Source organism: Salmo salar, chromosome 07, assembly GCF_965601325.2.
Source record: "Salmo salar chromosome 07, fSalSal1, whole genome shotgun sequence".
Classification (NCBI taxonomy): Eukaryota; Metazoa; Chordata; class Actinopteri; order Salmoniformes; family Salmonidae; genus Salmo; species Salmo salar.
In genome coordinates, this window is record NC_138297.1 from 48,664,692 (window position 1) to 48,677,413 (window position 12,722).

The 12,722-nt window shown below is 44.1% G+C and overlaps 1 protein-coding gene across 3 annotated transcripts in view; it reads left to right on the forward strand.

Annotated features, from left to right (window-relative positions):
- Positions 1-12,722, forward strand: part of LOC106609340 (USP6 N-terminal-like protein) — a 70,171-nt gene that overhangs the window by 44,931 nt on the left and 12,518 nt on the right. For all 3 annotated transcript variants that reach the window (XM_014208072.3, XM_014208070.3, XM_014208071.3), the window contains 4 exons: positions 3,828-3,901; positions 7,017-7,099; positions 8,675-8,714; positions 9,137-9,217. In XM_014208072.3, coding sequence (XP_014063547.3) covers positions 3,828-3,901; positions 7,017-7,099; positions 8,675-8,714; positions 9,137-9,217 — 278 coding nt within the window. The remainder of the gene's footprint in view (positions 1-3,827; positions 3,902-7,016; positions 7,100-8,674; positions 8,715-9,136; positions 9,218-12,722) is intronic.

The window sequence follows — 12,722 nt, forward strand, 5'->3', positions numbered from 1 at the left end:
CTCTCATCACCCTGAGAACACCATCCCCACAGTGAAACATGGTGGGGACAACATCATGCTGTGGGGATGTTTTTCATCAGCAGGGACTGGGAAACTGGTCAGAATTGAAGGAATGATGGATGGTGCTACATACAGGGAAATTCTTGAGGGAAACCTGTTTGTCTTCCAGAGATTTGAGACTGGGACGAAGGTTCACCTTCCAGCAGGACAATGACCCTAAGCATACTGCAAAAGCAACACTCGAGTGGTTTAAGGGGAAACATTTAAATGTATTGGAATGGCCTAGTCAAAGCCCAGACCTCAATCCAATTGAGAATCTGTGGTATGACTTAAAGATTGCGGAACCCATCCAACTTGGAGCTGGAGCAGTTTTGCCTTGAGGAATGGGCAAAAATCCCAGTGGCTAGATATGCCAAACTTATAGAGACATACCCCAAGAGACTTGCAGCTGTCTTATTTCTTGTTTGTTTCACAATAATAAATATTTAGCATCTTCAAAGTGGTAGGCATGTTGTGTAAATCAAATGATACAAACCCCCAAAATCTATTTTAATTCCAGGTTGTAAGGCAACAAAATAGGAAAAATGCCAAGGGGGTGAAAACTTTCGCAAGCCACTGTAGGAACCAGGAATAAATGTTAACTTGGAGGGAGAGAGGAGCAGAGAGAGTAAGCAAAATAACACTACTTGTTATAAAGACAAGTCTTGGACTAGAAACCACTAGACCCTAAAAGAGAGAATCATAGTATTTATAAAGTCTATTGTCATGCGGTTGTTTAGTCATCCAGACTCATTCTCTGACAGGAGTTGTGATGAATACAGACAGATACTTTACAGATAGACGACACAGGAAGACGCAGAGTTATTATGTTAACTGCCGGGGCGGCAGGTAGCCTCGTGGTTAGAGTGTTGGACTTGTAACCGAAACGTTGCAAGATCGAATCCCCGAGCTGACAAGGTAAAAATGTGTCGTTCTGCCCCTGAACGAGGCAGTTCCTAGGCCGTCATTGTAAATAAACATTTGTTCTTAACTGACTTGCCTAGTTAAATAAAGGTCAAATTTAAAAAACTAAGAGAGAGGGATGTGATCATAAAGTCTGTTGTTTTTGATGAGGCTGTTGTACAGAAGACAGGCTCTGAGTCTGATTGGATGAAAGCATGATCCTTGGTGCATTCTTTTATAGACTTGATCAACACTTGAATCATCATGGACAGATGGGTTATATACAGATTGACAACATGTTGTCCCTAACCTGTGAGTGAGCGAGACCAGTTGTTCTTTCAGTGACATTTTCCTGTGTTTTTCAGAAGCCTACTGTGTGATTTAATGTTTTCAGCATGGAAAATTACATCTTTCTATTCTGACACTCTGTTATGACCTCTGTGAGGGATGGATGGAGAGAAAGAGAGGGACACAGCAGTTTGACGGGTAGTAGAGAGCAGGAGTGAAGGGAAAGTGGAGAACCGGGTAATTTCCACTCAGGGCAAAGCGCTAGACCGACGGGGACATTTTAATCGCAGCGGGAGAGAAATTACCTGCCGTTCTACGCCGCCGTCGCCACAGGGCACTGCCATGTGAAGAGGAAGCGGTTGAGACTGGCAGAGGAGGATGAGGGAGGGGTGAAAGTTCAGGGAGGTAGGGGGTCTAATCAGGAAAAAGAGGAGTAGGAGTGGACAGGGGGAGGAGGATGGGGTGACTCGCTGGAAGTGCAAAGGTTCAGGGATGTATGTTTTCCTCAAGCAGCCCTGTAGCCTCAAGGAAGGGGCTTGTCCAGGAGTATTCTGTAAGCACGAGGAGTCGCAGCAGTCCAAGCAACACAACAAACACTAATTCTGAACGAGCCTCCAACCCCTTACAAACACGGAGTCACGGATGCTAGTGCCATTCCCTGAGCATGAAAGAGTCTAATTGTGTTTTGCTTAAGCGCTGCCCCTGTTGAATACTAATATGGCTGCTGGGGGGTTCAGTGTGTGTTACTGCTGCCAAAACTGGGTTTTACTATGGGAATACTCAATCCCATTTACCCAGAATTCCATTCCACTGAACCATGGAAAAATTCAGTGGGGGAAAAGTGTTATTTGTTTCCAGACAGAAAACTGCTGTCCCTTCTCCCACTCTGGTTGCCATTGTCAGCCCATGGCGACATGCCTTTCACTGTGACAGACAGTTACACATCACCCTGTCATAAGAATTCCGGCCGGCTCGATAAGAGCGACGTTTGTTCGGGACATATTGGAATTCCGGACGAGCCCAGGGAGGAAGGGGGGAAGAATCAAAGTAGAATACTGACTGAAAAAGTGAAAGAAAAGGGAAAGGAAAAATAAAATGATTAAAACTTTAAAACCACCCTTCTCTTGGGACCTTGTACTTCTTTAGTGGAGGCAAAGCAGCACATCTCATTGGTGGAGAGGGTTGAAAAGCTGTATGGTGGTTGCTGCTCTGCCATTCTGGTGAATGGAGAGAATTACTTCATGTCTCACACCAGCTCAGTAAACACAGTAGCACACAGAGTGTATCTACAATAGCCTCTCACTAAGAACACAGTATTGTGTTCTTTGCTGTGTGTGGAGCAATGTATTTATTCTCACATTAACTTGGTCGGCAAGCTGCCTCAATCTGTGTACAAATAGGTTTACAGATCACGTTCAGTGTTTTGTTTATTCTCAATCTCAGTGTGAGTCCAATGTGTCTGAGGAACGCACACACACACACACACACACACACACACACACACACAACTTGTATTTCTAATGTGCATTTGGCTGGTGGCTCAGTGCAGGTACATCAAAGCAGATGAAATGCCAATTTGTCCGTTGCCTGGAAAGATTCATTATCTTTTTCCATCAGGACTTGACTGGATCCAAGTGTACCAGAATATTTTCACATCAGGAAGGATGCTTTAGTACCAGCCTTTTGCTATTAGAAAACACAGATACACAGTATATTCTGGCTGACCACATTCCATCTCAAGAACTACCCGTTCTTGGTTAACTCCTAGAACCAATAGGACTCTTCCAATAAATCTGCCCTAGACCTTTTAGTTTTCAACTATTACCACAGCGCTTCAAACCAAGAACACACACACACACACACACACACACACGTGTATATTCTGTGCCAGCTTTGTTAACGTGTTTTCCCGTATTTTGAGCTTCCCATTGGCTGCTGAATCAGGAAGTGGCAGTGTGTGTGTGGACCGGTCAGATCATACTGTAATAATCTGATGAGGAAACCAATGATTGTAAATGGAGGAAACTCACTTGGTTGAGTGGTACAGTTGAGGTAAAGGAGGTTGTGGGTGGGTGGGTGGGTGGGTGGGTCACTCGCTCGCAGCATCCTGGTCACGCGTGACAGTTTCTCGTTAATCGTCCATCTGGGGCATAATAGCTGACGTGCGCACGCACCGCTTCTGTCACATAGAGACGTCCCTCTGACACTGGTCTCCATTTTGAGCTCAAAGTGGCCCAACTCAACGGCACACACACACAGCCTCTTAGTTGTGTATGATACACTCCACCCCTGCTGAGTCCTGCTGGTTCCACCAGTGTGACTCCGACGTGGCCCCCAGTGTGGGCTACAGTAGGCCAGGCTTTAACCTTTGACCCCTGGCTCAGTGTGGGGCCTGAGAACTGAACCACTTAGTGTTTGATAGTAGTGAAACGGTACAGCACAACCATTTCCAGTCTGTATTGGCCTTCACTGAGCCTACTGGGACCACAATACAAAGGTTGACATGTTGACATTTTGAACGCTTGTCCTTTTTCTTCCTTCGATCTTCTTCTACCTACCTTCCTCTCTCTCATCCCCCCCTCTGTTTTCTCTGGCAGCGTCTGGTACAGAGCAGGATGCTGTGCTGAGGCTTGAGCAGGAGAGGGCTGAGATCGTCTCCAAATATGACAAGGTAAGAACCCCTCCGCTAATGAAGGACAGTAAATCACCTGCAGCATTGAATGTTTGTCTGTCAGTACCAGACAGAAGCTGGGCTAACAATATTTCTAGGAGGTTTCCAGAGATGTGTGCTTTGTTTTCTTGTAATTTGTCAGTCTGATGGTGAAAAGTGTGTGTGTCCATCCACACCATTTGTGTGTGTGTGTGTGGCACCTCTTTTCATTGCCGTGGCATCATCACTATAGCCAGCTGTTGGGACTGGTTTATAAATTAGCCTTTTTAATTTAGTCCAGCGGGCATAATCAAGCCCGCTCGTTAAGAGAGGAGGAGAGAGGCGGCCACACAGAGTTTAATTATGTTTTGATGTTTGACCCTGATCACAAGAGGAGTCCATTTTCTCTCGTTGGCGAGGCGGAACGAGTCCAATCAAAAGCAATTCAGTTTCATCATGACAGTGCCGGGGGGGGGGGGGGGGGGGCTGGAAGGGAGACTGTTATCAAGACAAAGATGGAGTTCATGCTCTCACTACAGACCTCAACGTTTTCTATCAATGGGGTTTCATTCAAGGGTGTGATGTACGTCCTCTCCCTCCTGTTTCCTTTGACTACAGGAGAATCTGGAAGAAACATTCTATACCCTGGAACTGTGACGGAGTCAATCACAGACACCAGAAACATGGAAAGCTTGACAAAGTGAAACACTGAACAGAATCATGGTCCAATTCTGCTATGACATTGATTTTACACAGCTGTCTTGTGTGTGTGTGCGCCTGTGTCTATACGCAGATACCACATGACATGGGCTTTAGACACAGTCTGTGTCTCCACTGACATCTCTTCCAGGCTCTGTGCGTGTTCGGCCTGACGTCGGATGTAAGAACAATCTATTCATCCCAGATGTCTTTTTGGTGTATTTATATTCATTTTACCCAGTTTCTGCTGCGTGAGGGAGCTGGGTTAAGTTAGGACAGGATTTCCAGTAAAGAGAGGGAGTGCAGGAGAGAGAGATGTTTTTAGACATCCAGCTGGTCTTCAGTCTAGCCTTGTAGACCTCAGCCAATGCTGGACATTGTTTAGCTCTCTCTTTTTTTCCCTCTTCCCTCACTCTTCATCACCTCTTTTGCCCTCTTTTAAAAAAAATGTTTTAATTTAACCTTTTTATTTTATTAGGCAAGTCAGTTAAGAACAAATTCTTATTTACAATGACGGCCTACCGTTGAACAGTGGGTTAACTGCCTTGTTCAGGGGCAGAATGACAGATTTCTACCTTGTCAGCTCGGGGATTTGATCTTAGTACCTTTCGGTTATTGGCCCAACACTCTAACCACTAGGCTACCTGCCGCCCCTCCATTTCAGTCTCCCACCTTTCCTCTCTTTCTTTTCCTTGTATTTGTTTCTCTATACAATCCTTCCATCTTCCCCTCCGTCTTCACAATTTATTTTCATTTTCTCATTATTTTCCCCTTTGCTCTCATGCATTCTCCACTCCCATTTTCTCATTTTTAATGTTGACTTTCTTTCTATTGTCTGAATTCAACAGCCTCTCCTCTGCCTTGAGTCAGGCTGTGACTCAGGGTGCGTCTGCCTAGCACTTCATTTCACACCTGTTAGCAGCAGGGCTCTCTAGCACAGCCAAGCATAGCATGTACACACACACACACACACACACACACACACACACACACACTCACTCTGTAGGGGAGTGTGGAGGACTGGAGTTGCCCATCCCGGCTCCAGACTGTCTGAGGGTAAATATACTGAACAAAAATATGTACACAACATGCAACAATTTCAAAGATTACAGTTCATATAAGGAAATCAGTCTATGTAAGTAAATTAGGCCATAATCTATGGATTTCACATGACTGGGAATACAGATATGCATCTGTTGGTCACAGATCCCTTTAAAAAAAAGAGTAGGGGCATGGATCAGAAAACCAGTCAGTATCTGGTGTGACCAACATTTGCCTCATGCAGCGCGACACAGCTCCTTCGCATAGATCAGGCTGTTGATTGTGGCCTGTGGAATGTTGTCCCACTTGGCTGTGCGAAGTTGCTGGATATTGGGGAGAACTGGAACACGCATTCTTTAACTTTGATTCAGAGCATCCCGAACATGCTCAATGGGTGACATGTCAGAGTATGCATGCCATGGAAGAACTGGGACAATTTCAGCCTCCAGGAATTATGTACAAATCCTTGCGACATGGGGCCGTGCATTATCATGCTGAAACATGAGGCGATGGCGGTGGATAGCTCTGTGAATTAAAATTGCCATCGATAAAAGGTAATTGGGTAATTGGGTTGCTTATACCTACCTGTCCACACCATAACCCCACCACCACCATGGGGCACTCTGTTCACAACATTGACATCAGCAAACCGCTCGTCCACACAATGCCATAAACATGGTCTGCGGTTGTGAGTCCGGATGGACGTCCTGCCAAATTCTCAAACTACTGCAGAGGCGGCTTATGGTAGAAAAATGAATATTCAATTCTCTGGCAACAGCTCTGGTGGACATTCTTGCAGTCAGCATGCCAATTGCACAACTTGAGAAATCTGTGGCATTTTGTTGTGTGATAAAACTGTACATTTATAGTGGGCTTTTATTGTCCCCAGCACAAGGTGAACCTGTGTAATGTTAATGCTGTTTAGTCAACTTCTTGATATGCCACACCTGTCAGGTGGATGGATTATCTTGGCAAAAGGAGAAATGCTCACTAACAGGGATGTAAACACATTTGTGCACAAAATCTGAGAGAAATAAGCTTTCTGTGCGTATGGAAAATGTATTTATTTCAGCTCATGAAACATGGGACCAACACTTTACATGTTGCGTTTATATTTAGTTCAGTTTAGAATAACACTGATGTTCATGTTTCTATCTCAATTATAATAGTGTCGATGTTTACAAAGTATGTAGCCATCCAGTTCTTTATAGGCATCAAGTTACTTTGAATGTTAAGTAATGTATCTCATTTGTATTCATTCTCATTTGTGCTGCAAGTTTTAAAAAAAAAGAAAAGAAAAAGATGTTCCCAAGGATGTTTTTTATTTTTTATAGCACAAATACATTTCAAACTACTTGTTATTCATTGCTTTACCCATGAGGCTCTTTGGTTGCAGGGAAAAGAGGGTGCCACTGTGGAACCCTGGGAGGATGCAAGCTTCCACCTGTACAAAGTTATTGACCGCTTCGGCTTCGTACAGTAAGAGCACGCACACACACACACACACACACACCCTTAAGTGATCAATTCATTACACATGGCAAATAAACTTTGAAATGTGAATCATTCACACACACACACCACAATCTTCCCCCTTGTTTGTGTTCTGATATTTCACTTCAGTAAGCTTCAAAGAACACTAGTTTAAAACACTACCATTGTCTTGAAGTAGGAGAAAGTGACTCTCTATAGCCTGGTGTGTTGTGGCTTTGGCATGGCCAGCAGTGGGGTTGCATGGCTCTTAAACAACACTGTTCTTAGGCAGTTATAACAGTTATATATAGGCTGGCACATGTGGGCTGGTCTAAGCAGGAAGCTGCAGGGTTAGCCACAATCACAGGGCATCAGTGTGGGAGCTCAGGCCCAGGGCGAGAGTATATGGGAGAGAGGGATGACGTGCCGGGGCCCAGGGCCAGTCACGGTCTGGAGAGAAGGTTACAGTCTGGAGAGAGGGAAGGATGGAGAGGTTGAGGCCCTGGGTGAAGGCTATGGTCTGGGAGAGAGTGATGGAAAGAGAGCAGATGGGGGCTTGGCTGAAGGTTATGGTTGTGGCCTAATGCCAGGACTTTGGACTGGTTAGGACACAGCTGGGGCCCATGGTTAAGACAGTAGAGATGAGGCCTCCAGCTCCATGAAATAGCCTATGAAGGAGAGCCCTTTCTAGGTCATACTGACTAGGTGTGATGATGACAATGAGGGACAAAAGAAGGGAATGCAAACTCTCTGTGCTTCCTGTATGAGTTAAAGATCAGGTTCAGGGGTCAGGGCAGTCCCAGGACAGAGACACAGGAAGTGGGGGATGGGACCCAGGCTCTGTTCCCTTCCATCCATGAAGTCATCATAGATCTGACCAATGTTGGATTGGTTAAAGCAATGGAGAGGAAACCTTACTTTCACTTGCCCAGTCATGGACAGATTAGTTAATATTACTAAAAGAAGGAAGGATGCGTTTTGAGAGTTTTGGAACAGGCCCCCACCTTGGGGAAATCCCTATTTATTTTTATGATCTAAGCCAGTGGGCTGAGTGGTACAGAGAGCTGTGCTGCTCTGAACTGTTAGTTTCATAGTGTAACTGATGGATAGACATAGAGGCATTGAAACTGGGACAGGACAGTAGCCAGAATGGAGGAATGTTTTAATGTGTTATTTCCTGTTTGCTTGGCTGCTGACGTGTAATGTTCCCTCCCTTTGATGAGTGTTAGGGAAGGTTAAACGAGCTCTGGCAGTTGAAGCATTTATTTCTTTAATGACTCCACTTCCTCTGGAATGAATCTTTGAGTGGCCCATATTGACTTTGAGACACCTCATCTTGGGGCTCCATCTTGTCCGTCTTCACCGCGTATGAGGGAGTTGAGTTGGACAGAGAGACGGCCTAATAACATTCCACCCATCTACCAAATGTGTAATGTTCTGAAAGGCCCAGACCAGCAAAGCCTTAGCTAAGCCCATGGACAAACAATGATTGATACCTTGTATATTTTCAAAGCAAGAATGTGTCTAAAAAATAAACCAAAGCTGTGTAATACTAAAGCTTGTTTGTTTTCTCCTCTCCAGTGAGAATGAACTTCCGTCCTACGACTCGGTGGAAGAGAAGGTGAGCGACCATGTTTCAGACCCTCAGGGCTAACTACATCGCTCCCATCCCACATGTCTGTGCTGCTGTAAAATGACCTTCACAGATGAGAAAGAACAAAGTGTCTTTCACACGCATAACGATTACTGTCACTGCTATGAATAGAACTCTGGTTGCTGAGAATTGATTAGTTCTTCCCTTTTCAGAATCCTAACATTTTGTAGTCTTCTACTGTAGCTCACAATGAGTTTCATAATGTTCTGAGCTGATTTTAAGATTGCATTCTAATGTCACTGTAACCTTTGCCTCATCCTACGTCATAAAATGTATTATTTATTTTATGAAGCAAAATGTATGACACTGCATATTTGTCTGCATATACAGTTCCTCCAGAGTTTTGGTAATGAGGAAGTGTTAACACGCCACTTCCTGTGTCCCCTCAGCAAAAACACTTAGAGGTAGAAAGGACCTCAAAATGGCTGAAGATGATGAAGAGCTGGGACAAGTATAAGAACAGTGAGAAGGTACGATCTCTCTCTCGTCCTCCCTCACCATCTCTCCCCCTTCTTGCAGTCTCTTAAAATATCTCATTCCCACATTCCTGTTGTCAAATATTACATTCCACATTCTTCTCCTCGTGCCTCACTCACATCTTTTCTTTGGTTAACAAATATTAGTGAGTCTCTCCCTGAAGAGCATTTATAGGGGTCTGGTCTCTGTAATAGCCGTCTTTGTTAGTGCCTGAGTTTGGGGTCTTTATGATAGGTGTTGGGCCCTCGGGCATTCAGTTCTGTTGTCCTTCAGTTGTACTCTGAGGTGGTTCCAGCGGGAATTGGAGATTGTCTTTAAATGAACCTTGGCTAGGGGAATGTTTTAGCCTTGTTCTCTCTCTTTCTCCAGTTTCAAGAATTGCGTGACAAGCAGCAACCAAGGACTTGTTGTTCCCCCTCTGTCAGTCCGTACTCCGCTCGTTTCTCTCGGCTGGTTAAACAGGTTACGGTTGATGGCTCTTTGTTTCCTGTGCTGCTGAAAACAATAGCATACTAATGCAGTCATAAGGTTCTAGGTTCTAGCATCTGTAAGGCAGGTTCTAGCATCTGTAAGGCAGGTGTAATCTGTAGATCTACTAAAAATCTGCTGTAGGGCGGAGCCTGGGTCCTGGCACAGGTGTTGATGTGACAGTGAATTTATGGTACAAATAGAGGACTGCGGAGTGCAGCGACCAGGAGAGACCTCTACACTGAAGAGCCATTTAGATCTCACACACACACACACACACACACACACACACACACACACACACACCACACACACAATAAACTCACCAAAAGGAAACCGCACGCACAAATGCACACACACACACCAATGGATGATTAGTGGAACAGGTGCACTCATTGACTTCCTCATTAGAGCCCTAATTACTGGGCTGTCGCTGTTGACGTCAAGCCCTGAGTGGGTCTATCTGGCACACACACACAGTATAAACACACACCTCCACACTCACACAGAACATGTATACTACACACACAGACTAACATGCATTATGAGCATACAACCTAAACTGATTCGTTAACCTTTAATTATCACCCATCACTGGCCATCCGATGCCTAAACACATCTCCTTCCAAATCAATGTTTCTCTCTCTCCTCCCACCTCTCTCTGTGTTCCGCCTGCTGAGTAATGAAGATTGTGTGTGTATATAATATATATGTGTGTATGTAATATATATGTGTGTATGTATGTATATGACACGCTACAAAAGTATGTGGTAACTGCTTAAAATTAGGCTATTTCAGCCACCGTTGCTTGACAGGTGTATTAAATCGAGCACACAGCCATGCAATCTCCCTAGACAAACATTGGCAGTAGAATGGCCTGACTGAAGAGGTCAGTGACTTTCAACGTGGCACCATCATAGGATGACACCTTTCCAACAAGTCAGTTAGTTAAATTTCTGCCCTGCTAGAGCTGCCCCGGTCCATTGTAAGTGCTGTTATTGTGAAGTGGAAACGTCTAGGAGCAACAACGGTTCGGCCACGAAGTGGTAGGTCAAAAAGCGTACAGAACGGGACCGCAGAGTAAAAATCATCTGTCCTTGGTTGCAGCCAATGTTTCCTCTATGACGTGCGCTGCTCCCCGGGACTACTGTGCAGAATTATCAGCCCACCGAGAGAAGCATGAGATTGCTCTAGAAAGTTGAGTGAAGATCAGTGTTCACCGACTGGTTGATCTCCAAGGCATTCCTAGTTGATCGCCAAAGATTTCTGTAAAAAAACAACAACGATAAAGCCTTGTGTTCCTAATTTTATAAATGTTTCGTCTCGGGGCTGTTTGGCAGTAGGTGCACCTGATTCAGCTGCCTTGCGCGCCGGGTAGGTGAACTGTTGCCATTTTGAACCAATTCATCTGTCTGGCGGGCGCAGAGAGCAAATCAAGTGCACTATATGCCTACTGCTGGCCAATCGGATTGCTCAGATTACCGCGTCTGCAGTAACGTAGCAGGCATAAAAGAAAGCTACAGCAAAATTGATATTGTGATATTTCAAAACCATGACTAGAGAGACTCAACGAATACAGCAAAGAGCTGCTGTTTTTATGAGTGAGTTCATGTCTAAGTTCTTACTCAGCACTGTCAACACTTTGTATTCAACACTTTTATAAGCCATAAAATGCACGTTCTTCCTATTGCTACTCAGCGCTACAACAATCGTTGTAGCAGTAATGAATGAGTTGGAAAGTGTATGTATAGGTTTGCATTGTTATTATTAGCGGCTTGGGTCTTTTTTAATATCCAGGAATATTTCACTTTCTCTGTTCATAGGAGTAACAACATGAATGTGTGCATGTGGCAGAAATAATGCGGTGCGACCCGAGTTTCCCCACCCTTTTTGGTCAGAGTCAGAAAGGGAGAGCAGAGCGTTGTTGAGGCGGACCCTCAGTCTGCTGCTCCTTCTCTGCTGAGACTGACCATCAAATGCAGGCACCATCTGCCCAGTACAATAAAAAGAAAGCTAATTATTTAAATGCTCAGATGTGCCTCACAAGAAATACATCAACAGATCTATTACCAGTGTGATCATATAGCCCACCTCAAATTTCAAAATATAATTCAAAAAAACTTACCTGAACAGCAATTCATTGGCAGGGCAATTCAAGCAAAGCCAATATGCGTTGATAGTGTATTGGGCCTATATTGCTACAGTACTTTTTTTTACCTCATGGCTATAGTACTGTTTTTAATTGGTTAATGTTGCATAGGCTTGTGTTTTTTTAAGTCATGTAAAAAAAAATAAAAAAAATTGGCTTGCATTTTGATTCAGAAATCAATCTGAACTCAGAAAAGGTTGGTGGCCAATGTTCTAGTCTTCCCTGTTAACACTGTTTCCCTTTCCTGTGGTAATTGTGATAGAATCAACACGATATTAACCACTTTCAATGTAACATACCGAAACAAAACAAATTATGCAAGAGATTGTTGTAGGCAGAACGGATTGGAGTAGGATTCTATTGTATTGACACACTGCTCAACCCGCACTCTACACAGACTGGTGCGGCATGAACAATCAGAGCTGCAGTAGACCTATATGCAAATAGGCCGTTGCCATATATGTATCTGTACCATTTACTTTGAACTGGACTGTGTTTACAGCATGAGCGGTCATGAGTAGATGCGCTTGTTTTGAGATCAAAGTGAAAGCTGCATGTAGCCACGTGTGTACATTTTGTTCATATCCTTTCCTCGTTAGTGAGTTATTAGCCCAGTTATAGATCATTTGTAGACAGCAATAGGGGAGTGATTGCTTCCTACAAGAGCACAAAATGTGTACATTTCTAGGCATCTTTGAAAAGCTGCTACTGTAGGCTGAATGATAGAACAGCTATTTCCATGTTAAAATGTTATGGGATGCATTTTCTCCATAGTTTTTTATGGTAGGCCACTCTAGGCTTACATTATGATCAAATAGCCACAGTAGCCTACTTGGTCACTGTTATAACTAACTTAAAGTGGGTACAGCCTCAGTGTTCAC